Consider the following 16,823-nt stretch of genomic DNA (forward strand, 5'->3'; position numbering starts at 1 on the left):
TTATTTAAGCCCACTAGTAAATAAATATATTGGCCTTTGAGATCATGGGCTGAGTGTTGATGTAAAATGAAGAATTTATTATTTTCAAAATTAATTATTTTTATCGATAAAATAATTCTAGAAAAATCCAGAATTACTATTTACGCCGCGAAAAATACTCCAAAAGCTCTGAAAATTCGGAGAAAATTCTCAGAGATATTACGGAACATGAGGAAACCAAATAAAGTATTTACATATCATGATAAAATTATTTGGAGCATCTAAAATTAGATTATGCTCACAGAAAAGTGGGAACCAGTTCCAGAAAAATGCTAAAATAATTACCGGTAAGTTTTTAGAGATTGATTGATGGATAGGAACTCAAAGGAGTGATTTGGGTTATAAAAAAAGATTTTTGGGAATCTCCAACTGAAAGCCTAAGCTCAAAAATAAGGAATTTGATCGTAGAAAAAGATAAAGACGTGCCAGACAAAGAAGTTCGACCTACTAAACGCATTTTAAAGACTTTGCTCACCCTCAACATACAAAGGAGCAACAACCAAACATCACATTAAAACATATGCACCAGTATGTATGCACAATAACTTTGTTAAACTCTATGATGAATTTTAATTTAATAATAAAAAAATATTTTCCTATGCTTTCATGAGCACAAAAAATATAAAATAAATTATTTTAGCTCTATTTTCAAAGAAGCAAAATTTAGAGTGTTACAATGAGGCTGATGGACTTTATACTGCAGTTACTAATTTTTGAACTTGAATGTAGATGATGCTGATGGAAGGTTCAATAGCTTCTGATCATGTCTTGAAGACGATGAAGAAGAACTGAAAGATGAATCTTGTATCACTAAAGCATATTCGGACTAATCAACTTGTTGATGTCTCATTTATTTGCATCACTTGGAAGACTTCGTTGTTGAATATGTTCTTGTATGGTAGCCTTGTAATGTATTGTGTGGTAAACTAGAACTACTAAGATTATATTTGTTTGTGTGAAGAACTACTGTATTGAGATCTGTGATCCATGATGAACTGAGACTCCTATTTGAATGTGTGATCTATTTACATTTCTCACATGCTTTTGTTAAATAAATGTATTTCTAGCGGGTATGCGGGCATGCCCGCGGGCGAGCCTTGCCCGCGGATAGCGGGCACGGGCACAGGTTCCTGCCCATGACGGGTAGTGGGTGTGGGTGCGGGCACAAGATTTTGGTCACGGGTGTGGGCATGCAAAGCCATTATCCGCGCGGATTTTGTCCGTTGCCATATTTAGAGTTGTGCATCAATGGCACCCTCAGGTTCTCATGCCTGCACAATTGACCACCAAGGAGCTGCCCTCTCTCTCTCTCTTGAGACCTTGTTTAGTTCCACATCTGAAAACTTTTCACCCATCACATCGAATCTTTAGACACATACATGGAGCATTAAATATAGATAAAAATAAAAAACTAAACTTTTCACCCATCACATTGAATCTTTACACATATACATAGAGCATTAAATATAGATGAAAACAAAAAAAACTAATTGCACAGTTTGCCTGTGAATCGCGAGATAAATTTTTTAAGCCTAATTAGTCTATCATTGGACAATAATTGCTAAATAAAATGAAAATGCTATAATTATTCAAAAACTTTTCGAAACTAAACAAGGCCTGATAAATGGAGAGTGGCAAATAAATAAAGATCAACCCTTATTGGTCAGTCCTTTGTCCTTAGAATTGTGATGCTGCCTCTCCCCCCTTCTGTTCTGATTCTTGTCATGCCGATCACTGGCTTGCCAGATAAATGTGAAGTTCCCAGGATCTCCGGGGCCTTCTTTGGGGGAGCATGGATTCGCTGGTTTTGCTGGTTTATATCTTGAAGAGTAACATCACTTTCCTCCCGAGACAGTTTGATGAGAGCAAAGGGGAATGCTAGCAAGCCAGAAGAAGCCAAATGACAACACAGATAAAACTAGAGGTTTGTGTTCCAAGCAATAATGTACTGTCAAACTAAAATACCTTTAGAGACTTTGAGTGTAGAAGGCTTCCTAGTTTCCTGCATTACGAAACTTTCTGTCGTCGGTGCAATCTCGCTTGTTCCTATAGGCATAGAAATAATGCATAAATTGCCAAAGGATGCTAGATCAGATCCTGAAGAGTGATAACACCTTCCTCCTGAGACGGTTTGATGAGAGTAAAAGGGTATGTTAGCAAGCCAGAAGAAGCCAAATGACGAACACACATAAAACTAGAGGTTTGTGTTCCAAGCAATAATATACTATCAAACTGAAATACCTTTAGAGACTTTGAGTGTAGAAGGCTTCCTAGTTTCCTGCATTACGAAACTTTCTGTCGTCGGTGCAATCTTGCTTGTTCCTATAGGCATAGAAATAATGCATAAATTGCCAAAGGATGCTCGATCAGATCCTGAAGAGTGATAACACCTTCCTCCTGAGACGGTTTGATGAGAGTAAAAGGGTATGCTAGCAAGCCAGAAGAAGCCAAATGACAACACTGATAAAACTAGAGGTTTGTATTCCAAGCAATAATATACTATCAAACTGAAATACCTTTAGAGACTTTGAGTGTAGAAGGCTTCCTAGTTTCCTGCATTACGAAACTTTCTGTCGTCGGTGCAATCTTGCTTGTTCCTGTAGGCATAGAAATAATGCATAAATTGCCAAAGGATGCTAGATCATTTGATCTAGACACTCTGGTGGCACCTCCCAGGTGCTAAGTTTGAATCCCAGTGGGAGCAAATTTCAGGCTGGGTAGCGAATTTCAGGCTGGGTTGAAAAAAGTCCCTTCGCCCGTCCTCATCTCACTTGGGCGACAGAAAGGCCTCCATGTATGGATGGAGGTGGGGGTTTAGGGGTTTTCTCGCCACGCCTCGGTCAAGTTTTAGAAACAATGCATAAATTGCTGATCGTAAATACAAAACCATAGTTCTACGAATGCACTCAACGGCATGTTTTCTCACCGTGCCCCGGTCGAGTTTTAGAAATAATGCATAGATTGTTTATCGTAAATACAAAACCATGGTGCCAGGAAGGCACTCAACGGCATGGCTACTGGTCATAATAGTACATTGCAGCAAGCCAGCGACTGCCAATAAACAATTGTCCAAGAAGGAAAATGGGAAACTAGAATGCTCTTTCTGGTATTACGTCAGAATTTAAGAAAATAATGGAACTGAAAACCCCCGCACATGTTGGAAGCTGAGTTCAAAACTAAATGGAAAACTGATTATCAAATGGTACAGAAAAAGTGCTTCCCACTAACCTGAAATACCAATTTGATCATCATGAATATGTGCAATGCTCTCCCAGCTAGGCCTACAGCAGATAGGTTATGAATCACGATTGACAAATAAACATAGGCCCAGTAAGGCAATGTTTGGATGTAGTCGGATTCACATCAATCCACATGTGTTGGAGTGGAACTTGAACTAAATTCTACCCCAGCACATGTGGATTGAGGTGAATCAGACAACGTCCAAACAAGGCCTATTGTAGTTTAAGTGCAACAAGAAAGGAACTAACACTTGATCAGGCTCGATGTACACTGGGTTTCCATAATAGTAATGTTCCAAATGGTTATCTTCTTGCTGTTTAGGGTTTAAGGTTTAGGGTTTTAGGGTTAATGAAAATACAAACCTAAATTATTTTTTGAAAAGTTGGCAGGAGCTCTGCCCTTCAATTAAGATTGACAAACCTAAATTATTTGAAGTGTACTCCATATCACAATTTAAGCTTTGTGGTTCATTAGTGCAGAGCAGTGAAACCTCTGCTACCTGAAAAATGGATCAACAGAACAAACGTAATGATATGCAAAGACTAGCAAAAGAGAGGGATTTGAAACATAGCAAGGACTAGGAGCTAGCGAACAACCTCAGGTGTGACAAAAGGAGAACCAGTTTCATGACTTGCAACTTTTGACTGACTAGACTCTGAAGGGTACTCCAATGTGCGCTGCCGCTTTGATTCCTGAGATTCCTCCAGGTCCAGGGTCTCCTTGTAGGTGATGTCTACTCAAGTAACAGACACTTAAGAGATGCATTCAAGAGTGGCAACAATGATAATTGTCAGAACAAAAAGCTTCATACCACCAAGGTCGGCGAAGAAATCACAGCAGTCTCTCGGTGGGGTTTGATTCCCAAGCAATCCCAGCAGCTCATCATCATCTTGATTGTGGCAATCCCACAAGAATTGAGTAGCATCTGCTGTTTGCCAATCCCAGAGACTGCTGAAAGCATTATAAGATCAGGTACAAGTATAATAGATTTCCACAAAAGTAGTGCACCGGAATAGCAAGTTAATTTAGAAGCATTCAGTTCAGGGAAGAGTTGAGAGGGCATTAGTTAAATCACGCAAACTGAAGACAAGCCAAGAAGCTACTCTGCTAGGGTGTATGCGGATTTTGAGCAGGTTTTAGTTTGCCAAGTAAGGTCGGTTAGCTACAGCTACTAAAAGGAACAATCAAACGCCCATAAGTGATGCACCAAATTAATTGCCGCAAATCAGGAATTACAGCGAACAGCATTACACACACCTGTCCCAACCCCCCGTGAGCCCATATCCTCCCTCCATCCAAGCTATGGCTTGTAGTCCCTGGATCACTCCGCTCGCTGGCGCCCGTCGCCGGAGACGAGGAAGAAGATCTGCAGGCACAGCAGATTACGCACGCGAACCCGGTGGAAAGTGTATGAACGCGAGAGAGTTTGTGTCGCCAACAACCGCGACGTTTTCTGGACTCAATCTTATTTATATGAGAGATTACAAAAATTGGCCACGATGGACCAACGACGCTGCGACTTCCCCGGAGTCCGCCATTGCCGCGCCATCCCACGACTAGACCGAGTAAGCCGCCTCCGCTTCTACTGAGCGCACGCCACGTTCTCGGACTGGCCCGTGCCATCCCACGGACGAGAGCACACCGCGCGCTACTCTACTGATCCTACAATTGAGGGTGATCTCTGCATGAACGCAGCATGCATCAGACCACGAACTAACTGACGCGCCTGACTCGGTAAACACCAGGCACAAGCTAAACCTTAGCTACAACCGAGATACACAGGAGGTGATGAGCGTGGATTATCTAACATGGCTTTGGCCTCGCGAACTGAGCCAGTGTACAAGTTGATGTAGTCTTCGGCTCGCCGGTGCCCGTCGCCGGAGACGAGGAAGACAACCCTGGTACAGTGGTGAACACACGCGAACACAGTGGACAACTCGTCAAGCTTTGGTGCATGCTGTAAACAACACAGCTTTTCTTCTACTATTTTCAGGCATAAATAAGCAAAGATTACATGGCCACCATGGCCCTTGATCCAACTACCGCGCGCATGCCATGGACGCCTACCGATCCGTGCCATCCCACACCACTACTTGCTAAGTCTACAGCTAGAAGGAAGGAGGGCCTTTGCATGAAAACAGCATGCATCACAGACGCACTCGACTTTGAGCTTGGATTATATGTCTAACAGTTGAACCAGGCATTCAGGCAAGCTTAAGACAGTGTGCGTGTGTAGTACAAAGCGCCGAAACACTAATGTATAACCACTAGCCTGAAGAATAGGATCAGCTGATGACCAGGAGCTCACTTAGTGGCCACTACCTATACAACCGACTAACCAAATCAGCTGATCCTTATCTATCGACTGTATGAGAAAGAATAGGTCGCTGACAATTATGAAGCAATAAGATTTTAGTTTGACTGGGTAGAGGAAATTGTAGAATGGTACATACAGATGCCGGAGCACTGCTGGCCGATCAAAAGATCGTGCCCAGTCACCATGCCTAGAAGCTAGGGGAAGGCACTGCTGGCCCAGTCACCATGCCTAGAAGCTAGGGAAGGGGATCGTGTACTCGGTGATCGTCAAAAAAAAAAAAAATACAGTGAGCCCACGGCTGAGAATAAACTAGCCTATCTCCTTTTTTCAAAACTACTGTAGTCTGCATGACTACCCTACAGAGACTGGTTTGGAAGGTTGCGCTTCAGCCAGGTTTGGGTTGTTGTCTGGAAGGAGACTGGTTTCAAGGACTGACCTGATCAACATGCCGGCAAGGAACAACTCTTTCTTTTTGCCTTGCATGAGCAATGGGAAAATTCAGTATTGGCTACACGGGAAGCGGGGTAAGTTGCAGTGACAGATAGGAACAACTCTTTCTTTTTTAGGGCAGTCAAGAAGTCTGAACCCAAAATTCAGTATTGGCTACACGGGAAGCGGGATAAGTTGCAGTGACAGATAAGAACAACTCTTTCTTTTTTTTGATGGTCAACAACTCTTTCTTTTTGAGAGCAGTCAAGAAGTCTGAAGCCCCTCCTTTTGGCTATCCTTGTAACTTTGCCAGCTCTCTGTTGGGCCTGGAATGTTGATCTGGCTTTCACCCTTGCGTATTTTGGTTTGTTTTGCGTTTTGTTCTAGGACTGTTAAGGCTAGTTTTTTTTTTTTTTTTTTGACAAGACTGTTAAGGCTAGTTGTTGGTTGTGAGTCTGCTAGACCTGGCTTGTCTTTTTTTCCTTATTGTCTAAAACAGTCTACAAATTGCTGTATTTCCGTTAACTCTAATGGGAATGGGGGATGGCTCCGGTTTGAAAAAAGGAAGGAAGAAAGAGTGCAGGAACTGGAGAAGGTTAGGGGATTGTCTCGTGTTTTGTTTTGCAAGCACATTAATTACCTATTCCCCGATCTGTTATACTAATCTTTTAACCTTATGTGTAATCGGAATGGGTGGTCCATTACTGAAAGGCAAAATCCCTATACAAGGCCAATCTACTTGGTTCTTTAGCTTGATTTTAATTTTAGTCATTACTAGAGGTGTTTTTGGTATTCCTGTTCCAATTGCTGAAGTTATACTCTGCATCTGGTTACTGCATAGCTTACTCTGTATTGCACTGATTCTTAAGTTTCAATTGAAGATTGCTGGGAAGCACAACTTTCTGATCTTTGAAGACCGCAAGTTTACTGACATTGGGAACACAGTAACTATGCAATCTGAAGGGTGAGAAAAAGCAATTATAAACTATTTGTCTTTACTTGGGTTCAGAGGTATATTCTGCATCTTAGGCTGGGCGGATATTATTAATGCTCACATAGTTCCTGGAGCTGGGATTTTAGATGGTTTGAAGCTGAAGGTACTTTATGACATATATGCATAGGCCTTATTGTGTTCCTCACCCAGATCATGCATGGTTTTCTTCTTACAAAGCACGCCTAGAACATTAACTTGTGTTTTGATCCTATCTCACAGTAGCCTTAACTTATTTTACAATCTTGTGTTTAGGTGGCTTCCCATTGATGTTACTAATATTTGGACGACCCTCTTTGGAGCCATTACTTTCTCCAAATTCACACTCGAATGTCCCTGTATTTCAACCGTCCAGTTATCTTGCCTTGCCACTCATGAGCAGGTTGGCTGTCGCTGCCTCGCTGGGCCGTTTCTGCGTTGTGATCGTCAATGCGCGCGAGTCACCGCGGCCCGCGGGAGTCATCGGCGCGCCGCGCGCTGCTCCGGTTTCGGACCGGAAGATTTCCGGTGGCAACCGGCGTCCCGCGTACGCCCGAATCGGCCCGCGCGAACGACCGCAAAAAAATCGGGGTGCGCTCGCGCGGACGCGGCCTTCTCGCTTCTCTTGCTCTTTGACACCGCAAGAACGACGACGCAGAAGGGGATGAGGCCGCGGCTGCCCATGGACCGCCACCTCCGCTCCCTGGCACACCAACCCAAGGCCACGCGCACGCGCCAGGGGTACGGGTACCTAGCTGCATCATCACACGCCCCTTTCTTCATCCAGCAGTACGTGTTGGGTGTTGCTCTCTCCCTTCAGCGCGTGGCGCCGCCGGAGCGTCTATTGTCCTCCTCGACGACTCCTGGGTTGGGCAAGCCCCAGTGCGGACGGGATCTCCCGGAGGGACGGAACCCGGACCCGCGACGCGACGTTGCCCGAGCTAGGTGCCATCTCCGTCGCGCACACTGCCTATGCCGATGCCGCTGGCCCACGCCACCCTATGCAGCACTTGGCTCGCCCATGGTAGGTGTCGCCGCTGGGCGCTGGCGTTGTCATGCCAAGAGAACACAACAGACCGACAGCCGAGAAGGTTATGTGCTTTTGGATCGAAGTCCGAACGAAGGGGTCGCTGGTGGTGGTGGCGTTGTCATGCCCAGATAGTATATGCTCAAATTCAGATGTTGGGCGTGGCTAGGTATATTCGCCTCTCCTCCCGCTCCCAAACATTAAACAAGTGTTCCCAAATTTTAACAGAATTCTAGATGTACGGTTAGCCACTAGTTGGACATCCTCCTATGGATCAAGATTCATCATACTCCTACTTTGTGATATCCACAGTTAATATACAAGCAACACCCCACAGTACAGAATGCCTGTCAGGATGCATACCAGCTATCCAGGACACAGGCCTGAACCACAGAAAAGTAAATGGAATTTAATGCACTAACTCCTTTAATTTTTTTTTTTGTATATATTATCATTTAGCCACATGTCATAAATACACCGGAAGAATGCTGAACCTTTGAAGAAAGAGTTTGCATCTACAGTGATTCAACACCAAAACTGGAAGGAATAAAAGTAATAATTGGAAAGTTACAAAGAATCAATGGCAATCATAGTTTCTCAGGCCTCTCTGTTCCTTCAACTGTGGATCAATGGCACCCACAGGTTCTCAGGCCTGCACAATTGACCACCAAGGAGCTGTGGATCAATGGCACCCTCAGGTTCTCAGGCCTGCACAATTGACTACCAAGGAGCTGCACCCCTCACTTCTGATAAATGGAGAGTAGCAGATAAATAAGGGATCAAAAGCATTCTCAGGCTTCCAGAGAACCGGTCAGCCCTTTGTCCTTAGAATTGTGATGCTGCCTCTCCCCCCTTCTGTTCTGATTCTTGTCTTGCCGATCACTGGCTTGCCAGAGAAAGCTGAAGTTCCCAGGATCTCCGGGGCCTTCTTTGGGGGAGCATGGATTCGCTTGTTTATATCCTGAAGAGTAACATCACCTTCCTCCCAAGATGGTTTGATGAGAGTAAAAGGGTATGCTACTGATGTAGTTAAGTTTTGCTTCACCTTAACTGTTGAAGCACCTATCAAGCCAGAAGAAGCCAAATGACAACACCGATAAAACTAGAGGTTTGCATTTCAAGAAATAATATACTGTCAAACTGAAATACCTTTAGAGACTTTGAGTGTAGAAAGCTTCCTAGTTTCCTGCATTATGAAACTTTCTGTCAACGGTGCAATCTCGCTTGTTCCTGTGGGCATATAAATAATAGGTAAGTTGCTGACCACAAACACAAAAGCATGGTGCCAGGAAGGCACTCAACGGTGTGGCTACTGGTCATAATAGTATTGCAGCAACTGCCAATACACAATTGTGGAAGAGGAAAATGGGAAACTGCTCTTTCAGATAAGTTTAGGAATATAATGGAACTGGAAACTCGCACATATGTTGGAAGCTGACTTGAAAAACTAAATAGAAAATTGATTATCAAATAGTACAGAAAAAAATGCTTCCCACTGACCTGAAATACCAGCTTGATCATCAATATTTGCAATGCTCTCCCAGCTACAAGGCCTACAGCAAATAGGATATGAATCACGATTGACAAATAAACATAGGCCCCAGTAAAGTGGTCAAAGTGCAACAAGAGAGGAACTAACACTTGATCAGGCTCGATGTACACTGGGGTTCCATAAGAGCAATGTTCAAAATGGTTATCTTCTTGCTCATAGGGTGCTTCATTTGAATTCGTATCTGATGTCAAATTTTAATTAGCAAACAGAAACACTATTTAAGCATATATAATGAAAATACGAACCTAAATTATTTGAAGTGTACTGCATATCACAATTTAAGCTCTCTGGTTCATCAGTGCAGAGCAATGAAACCTCTGCTACCTGAAAAATGGATCAACAAACAAGCGTAACTGTGATATGCAAAGAATAGCAAAAGAGAGGGATTTGAAACATAGCAAGGACTAGGAGCAAGTGAAAAACCTCAGATGTGACAAAAGGAGAACCAGTTTCATGACTTGCAACTTCTGACTGACTAGACTCTGAAGGGTACTCCAATATGCGCCGCCGCTTTGACTCCCGAGATTCCTCCAGGTCCAGGGTCTCCTTGCAGGTGATGTCTACTCAAGTAACAGACACTTAAGCGATGCATTCAAGAGTGTCAGCAATGATGATTGTCAGAAAAAAAAGGCTTCATACCACCAAGGTCGGCGAAGAAATCACAGCAGTCTCTCAGTGGGGTTCGATTTCCAAGCAATCCCAGCAGCTCATTGTCATCTTGATTGAGGCAATCCCACAAGAATTTAGTAGCATCTGCTGTAAAAAAAGGGTGAGACATAATGGGATAGCAAGTCCAAGAAGATACTCTAGAGTTAATTTGTGACATAGGTTATGGATGTGACTGAAAGTACCATGACTTCCATCGCTAGGTTCGCAGTGCTCTCCTGTTTGCCAATCCCAGAGACTGCCAAAAGCATCACAAGATCAGGTACAAGTATAATAGATTGCCACCGAGGTAGTGCACTGGAATAGCAGTTTAATTTAGATTCATTCGGTACAGGGGAAGAGTTGAGAGGGCATAAGTTAAATCAAGCAAACTGAAGACAAGCCAAGAAGCTTCTCTGGTAGGGCCGTAGGGTGTATGTGGATTTTGAAGAGATTTTAGTTTGCCATGTAAGGATGATTAGCTACTAAAAGGAACAATCAGACGCCCATAAGTGATGCATCAAACTAATTGCCACAAATCAGGCATTGCAACGAACAGCATTACACACACCTGTTCCAGCCCCTGTGAGCCCATATCCTCAGCCTCACTCTCAACTGAGCAAATGTACATGTTGAACCAGGCATTCAGGCAAGCTTAAGACAGGTCATGAAGCTATAGGATTTTAGTTTGACATGTAAGGTCGATTGGCCACTGAAACAGAGAATCAAAGGCCAGCAGCTATTTACAAACGACCCAACAACTTAATTATCAGCGATCAAGCATTATAGCGAACAGTACGCACGCGCCCATTCCAGAGTGCGCACTATTGCAAGAGCAAATCCCAATAAGCGGATCAAATTCAATTCAACGTAGAACAAGTACCAGGTCAGATCGCCGCCGCGTTAGGATTTCTCTACTGTTGTGTTTTTTTTAAAAAAAAAAGGCTCCACTGTTAGATCGGCGACATGGGCGACCAACAGCCGCCAAAATCGGCCGGCCGGCAAGCCTGCTCGAGGCCTCGTATCATCCGACAGCGGCGCATCGGCCCGACCCAAAACCAAACACCCCAATCCCCCACCAAGTCCCCGCAAAACACGGATCAGCAACAAACGCAAGACGAGACAAGCCCTGAAAGATACGGAATGACGAACACACACGACCCGAGTCCCTCTCACCCACATTTGGCCATCGCTTCCACCGGCGGCGGCGGCGGCGGCGCCGCCATGGTACGACTGGTCCATCAAGCCGCCGCAACTAGCCGTTGCAACCCTCCTCGCACCCTCGGCAATCGGATTTGAGTGTCTACTGTGCGCGATGCGACCGAGGTATCCTACTGTACCCGACTGCTGCTGCTGCGCCTGCGGTTGCGCCGCATTTGTAGGCCGAGGGATGGAGAAGGGGGGGTGAGTCAAAAAGGGGAAGAAATGGGAAGGTGGGGGAGGTGAGCAAGAGGCAGATGGGCTGACTGAGAGAGAAGGCCGTTGGCCACAACCCCCTCGGCCTTCGCGCCGCGTGCTCAGCTCGCTCAAAAACCCTCGCTCGAAGCAGGCGCGCTCGGAGAAGGAAGATGCGGCTGGCGCACTGGGGTCTTGCTGTCTGGGTTAGAAGGCCTTGTGCGGTGGGCTGTTGCGTTTTTGGGCCTTACTAATGGTTTGGGCTCAGGCCTTGTTTAGTTTGCAAAATTTTTAGGTTTTGGCTACTGTAGCACTTTCGTTTTTATTTGACAAATATTATCCAATCATAGAGTAACTAGGCTCAAAAGATTTATCTCACAAATTACAGGTAAACCGTGCAATTAGTTTTTATTTTCGTCTATATTTAATGCTTCATGCATGCGACCAAAGATTCGATTTGACAGGGAATCTTGAAATTTTTTGCGAACTAAACAAACCAAGGTTAGGTTTTGTTTTGGGCCGTACCTGTCCAAAAGGTTGTCGTAGGGCCTAGGAATGGCAACGGGTACGTACCCGATGTACTTGCCACCCATATCCGCACCCGCCAGATCAAAACCTATTCCATCGGGTTACCCGCGATAAGAAATTCATTCCGTACCCGCACCCGACGGGTATTCCATACCCGAAAATATACCCGAGTTCAAAAGAAATATAACAACTTTCAGCAAGTTAAATATCACAACTTATAGGAAATTAAACATAACAACTTCCAGCAAATTAATAGCAGCACTAGTAGCACACCAGCCGCTCAACACTTCCCACGTTCAGTCAATCAGTTCATGGGCTATATGGGCTAAATTGCTTAGGTTGCTTATTCATTTTGCGGGTATTTCTTACCCACGGGTACGCGGGTATGGGTACTACTATTCCACGCCCGTACCCGCCATACCCGTTGGGTAAAGGATTTCGCCCGACAACGTATCTGCGGGTACAAAATCCATTCCATACCCGCGTCTTTATCGGGTAAAACCCGTCGGGTACTCGGGTTTCGGATACCCATTGCCATTTTGAGTAGAACCTATGGCCAAATGCTCGGACAATACAAAGTACCCACATACTCCGTGTATCTGATATGATGCTCCTCTTAAGGCCTTGTTTAGTTCATCATCAAAATCCAAAAAAAATCAAGATTTTGTATAATCTTTAGACACATATATGAAATATTAAATATAGACGAAAATAAAAACTAATTACACAATTTACCTGTAATTTGCTAGACGAATCTTTTCAACCTAGTTAGTCTATGATTGGACAATATTTGTCACATACAAATGAAGTGCTACAGTACTTATTTCAAAAAAAAATTGGAACTAAACAAAGCCTAAATTAAATGGCGACGATTCTTCAAAAGAGAAAAAAAATAAAATCTGATGCTCCTCTCAAAAAAACATTAATATTTATCGTACTATGTACCATTGAATTTATTATAAAACATATTTTCATAGTACATTTATTTATATATGGCCGTGCAGCCCGTGCCGCCCGGTGGCCCGGCCCGTTCCAACGTTGGCCGATAACGGCTCGGTAAAAATAAAATATTGATGCAGTTATGACTTGTATATATGTGTTGTTAATTGCTATACTGATGAAAGTGATGAAATGTTTCAACACTTGTGAAAATAAGTTGTTGTGTTGGTTTATTGATGGGTGTGCGGGCTGGCACGACACGAAAATCGACCTACGGGTCGTACCTTGGGCCGAAAGCTAGACACAAAGTCCATAGAGGCACGACCTGGCCTGTTGGACATACATACATTTATTTGACATCATAAATATTAATATTTTTTTATATATTTAGTTAAACTTTTGCTACTCTCAACGAGAATGCACCTATATATAAATATACAAGCCGGCAATGGAACTTAAAAAAAAACTACTTGAAGACAAGAGCAGGAGTGCAAGACGCAGCTCAGATACAGACGCTGCTCCCACTTGTGCAGCGCGGCAAGGAATCCCCGGTGCAAAGTACAAAACCGTCGAACGCACGACCGAGCGCAGCCGCCGAAGCCAGGCCAGAGACCAGACAGACAGCTAAGACGAAAGCTCGGTGTGCACACAAATTCCACAGTGACAAACGACCCGAAATAATTTCCACGACGACACAATCCTCACACGGCAAGAGGAACACTACGGCAGGAAATCAATGCATACTCCAACTTGCTTTGAGCATCTGCATCCGGAATACCACTTGTTTGGCCATGGTTGAAAGTACCATTCATTGATTTGTTGTGAAAAAAACACTGTTGAATGGTTGATACATTCGACAGATAAGATCGAGCGAGCGATACGATAGGCCATATGGCGTGCTAACGTGTGTGTACTCTTCATTACTCATCTACGGCTCGTTTTACAGGGAGACCTACGTACGTGTTTATTTTATATTTATATATATATATATACACACACACTGGATGTTGCGTGCCTACACTAGCAGCCGGATCGGCTCGGAGTAGTGTTTTATATATATATATATATATATATATATATATATATATATATATATATATATATATTCTCTTCTAGAATAAGATTGACAGTGTCATGTTGTCCCGTTTTTTTGGTCAATAGAAAGAAAAGATATAGACAGAGATTAACGGCGCGGGTTGTGCTTCGAAACCAGCTACACCCTCGTACTCTCTCCGTCCCAAAAAGAGTGACGTTTTTTACTTTCAGATATCGTGTTTGACCGTTCGTCTTATTCAAAAATTTTATGTAAATTATAAAATAATTTAATCATGGGTAAAGTATCTCTAATGATAAAATAAGTCTTAACAAAATATATAATGTTTATGTAAAAAATTTGAATAAGACGAATGGTCAAATAAGATGTCTGAAATTCTAAAACGACACTCTTTTTGAGACAGAGGGAGTATATAAGATGTAAGCATTTTTTAATCATGTCCTATAATATAAGACGTGTCCTCTCACAGACATTAATACACTACTAGTAGTGTTGAGAGAGATAATTAAATATATTCTTAGTATTTGAACTAGAAGTAGTTATGCCTTATATTTATATACTAGGACGGAGGGAGTATATACTATAATCCAACACTAGCTCCATTATTGACCCATTGATCCTTCTGTCTAATGTTAACGAGTTATAGCTGTGAGTCAATAAACAAAACCATTGTTGACCCATTGACCCTTCTGTCCATAACGTCTTTGAAGGTACGTTAAAAATAAGAAGTTTCGTTCTTCGAGCTAGACTTGTTCGTCTTTCGATCGAAAGGACAGGCCGTGGATTGATCCATTAGAGAGCGTGATGTGCGTATAGACGATGGCGAGCGATGTGACCTGTTGCCGAACCGGCCGAGACTTTCGACGAAATGCGACCCCCCCAGCCCACCCCAAGTGAACAATAATATGCATAACACGACGTCCACAAGAGAAAACGATGGAAATAATGCTGACAGCCATTATATAATGTCGTATGTCGTACTACTAACTACTCTCAGCTAGCAAACCGGTCCGAGTCCGCTCCGCTGGCCAAACATACCCGGCCCGTTTCCACTTGAAGACTCATATTTTGAGGTCTTTTGATTTCTATACAAAACAGACCACTATATATAATCATAGAATTAGAAGATGACTACTGGATGACCCACTTGAAGAGACTCATCTTTTGAGCACTTTGAATTTTAAAAAACATACCACACTATATAATCATAAAATTAGAAGGTGACTACTAAAGTTGTTGATTATTAGTGCTTATCCTTTAACAATTCCGACTGCTTCAAGTACTGAAATTAGTTTGATGTTGTGTATTTTTCTAGGAATTTTGTTAGTGTAAAAAAATAAATTATGGTATAAACATAAAGTAACATATAACTTTTGATCAAATTTAAGATGTTTTGATTCTTCAAGATTCTTGAAATGACTTATAATTAATTTGGAATGTAAGGAGTAGAAGTTAAGTAGGGTATGTGCCCTTACTGAGTGCTTCTTGAGTTTGGCTTAGATTGAAGTAGTATATATAATTTTCTCAGAAAACAACTCAAACTATAACATTAGAAGAAGCCACCACATGCATTAGTTGAAAAAATTAAAAAAGTAACCTACATGGTTGATTTTATAGGGTGTGATTGGTTTGCTAACGAGGAGAGCCTGCCCCGCTCCTACCTGCCAGGCTAAGCTAGGATGACAGGCCAACTGCATGCAAGACCTTGATGTTTGATTCATGGAATGGATATATATACAGGTTGAATACATCAATTATTAGAGGATAGCTACATTCAAAATTGAAAATAGATTAAAAATTGGTGGTTTCTATCATGTCAAAACACCCATATAAAAGTTAGTGTATTATAAGAACAATTAAAAACTGACATATCATCCTATGTTAATTGAATTAAAGAAAATAGACACGGTTGAGATATATGTGAAATAACTAAGATGTATAACTAGAAAAGAACTCTATTTAGAATGTTTGTATGTAGCTAAGATATGGAGCAAATCCAACAATTAGACAAATGATGTTTACCAATCTCATGCATATAAGGGTTTTGATTAGTTATGGTAGCATTAGATTTGTTTTAAGCATACAACAGAGAGATGCATATGATGAGATGGAGTATGTCGTCTTTAGCGACGTACATGTTTGGTTAGGTAGACATTTTGGAGACTTAAGTAGGGTCAATTGGCTAGAGACAACAAAATCGCATATGGATAAATAGACCATGGTGACATAACGCTTATATAGATAACAAAAAAAGTCTATCAAGTCCATCCCTGCAATTAGTGTGGAACTGCTGATCAACTATAACATTAAAATTTTAGTAAAAAAACTATAACATTAAGACGAATCTTAAAAAACTATAACACTAAAACATTTTTGATATCTGTGCAACATCATGTTTGTGAGCATAATGATAAATAGAAATAGTACCACATTGTCTACTAAAGTGGGGTCTTAATCATATGTACCTTATATAATTAGACCATAACACTCAATGCAATACAACCAATATTTCACTAACTCTATCCTCCTTTATGGTTTCATTCACCTAGATTCAAATCTTAACCCTAGCGGCGCAGCCAGTTGCCGTAGAAACCCTCCAAATTAAAAGAGACCGAGAGCAACTTCCCCAAAGATTCTCTTTATATCCGGAATATAAATATTTTGATGAAAGAAAAAACCTCCAACACA

The 16,823-nt window shown here is 42.3% G+C and overlaps 2 protein-coding genes across 3 annotated transcripts; both read right to left on the reverse strand.

Moving 5' to 3' along the window:
• On the reverse strand, positions 1,637-2,680 carry LOC8071768 (protein XRI1). The gene is made up of 3 exons (XM_021460618.1): positions 2,281-2,680; positions 2,005-2,160; positions 1,637-1,917 (listed from the first exon to the last, which is right to left on the reverse strand). The coding sequence occupies exons 1-3, from the start codon at positions 2,369-2,371 to the stop codon at positions 1,703-1,705; spliced, it is 462 nt and encodes a 153-aa protein (XP_021316293.1). The 5' UTR covers positions 2,372-2,680; the 3' UTR covers positions 1,637-1,702.
• Positions 8,431-11,759, reverse strand: LOC8071769 (protein XRI1). Of its 2 annotated transcripts, none has more exons than XM_002454331.2 (9): positions 11,400-11,759; positions 10,426-10,478; positions 10,214-10,327; positions 9,998-10,134; positions 9,820-9,898; positions 9,662-9,755; positions 9,523-9,575; positions 9,172-9,252; positions 8,431-9,084 (listed from the first exon to the last, which is right to left on the reverse strand). In XM_002454331.2, the coding sequence occupies exons 1-9, from the start codon at positions 11,459-11,461 to the stop codon at positions 8,834-8,836; spliced, it is 924 nt and encodes a 307-aa protein (XP_002454376.1). In that variant the 5' UTR covers positions 11,462-11,759; the 3' UTR covers positions 8,431-8,833. The 2 variants fall into 2 exon arrangements, with proteins under 2 accessions (XP_002454376.1, XP_021314408.1); XM_021458733.1 differs by having other exon boundaries at positions 10,214-10,330.

This window comes from Sorghum bicolor, chromosome 4 (genome assembly GCF_000003195.3).
Source record: "Sorghum bicolor cultivar BTx623 chromosome 4, Sorghum_bicolor_NCBIv3, whole genome shotgun sequence".
Taxonomy (NCBI): domain Eukaryota; kingdom Viridiplantae; phylum Streptophyta; class Magnoliopsida; order Poales; family Poaceae; genus Sorghum; species Sorghum bicolor.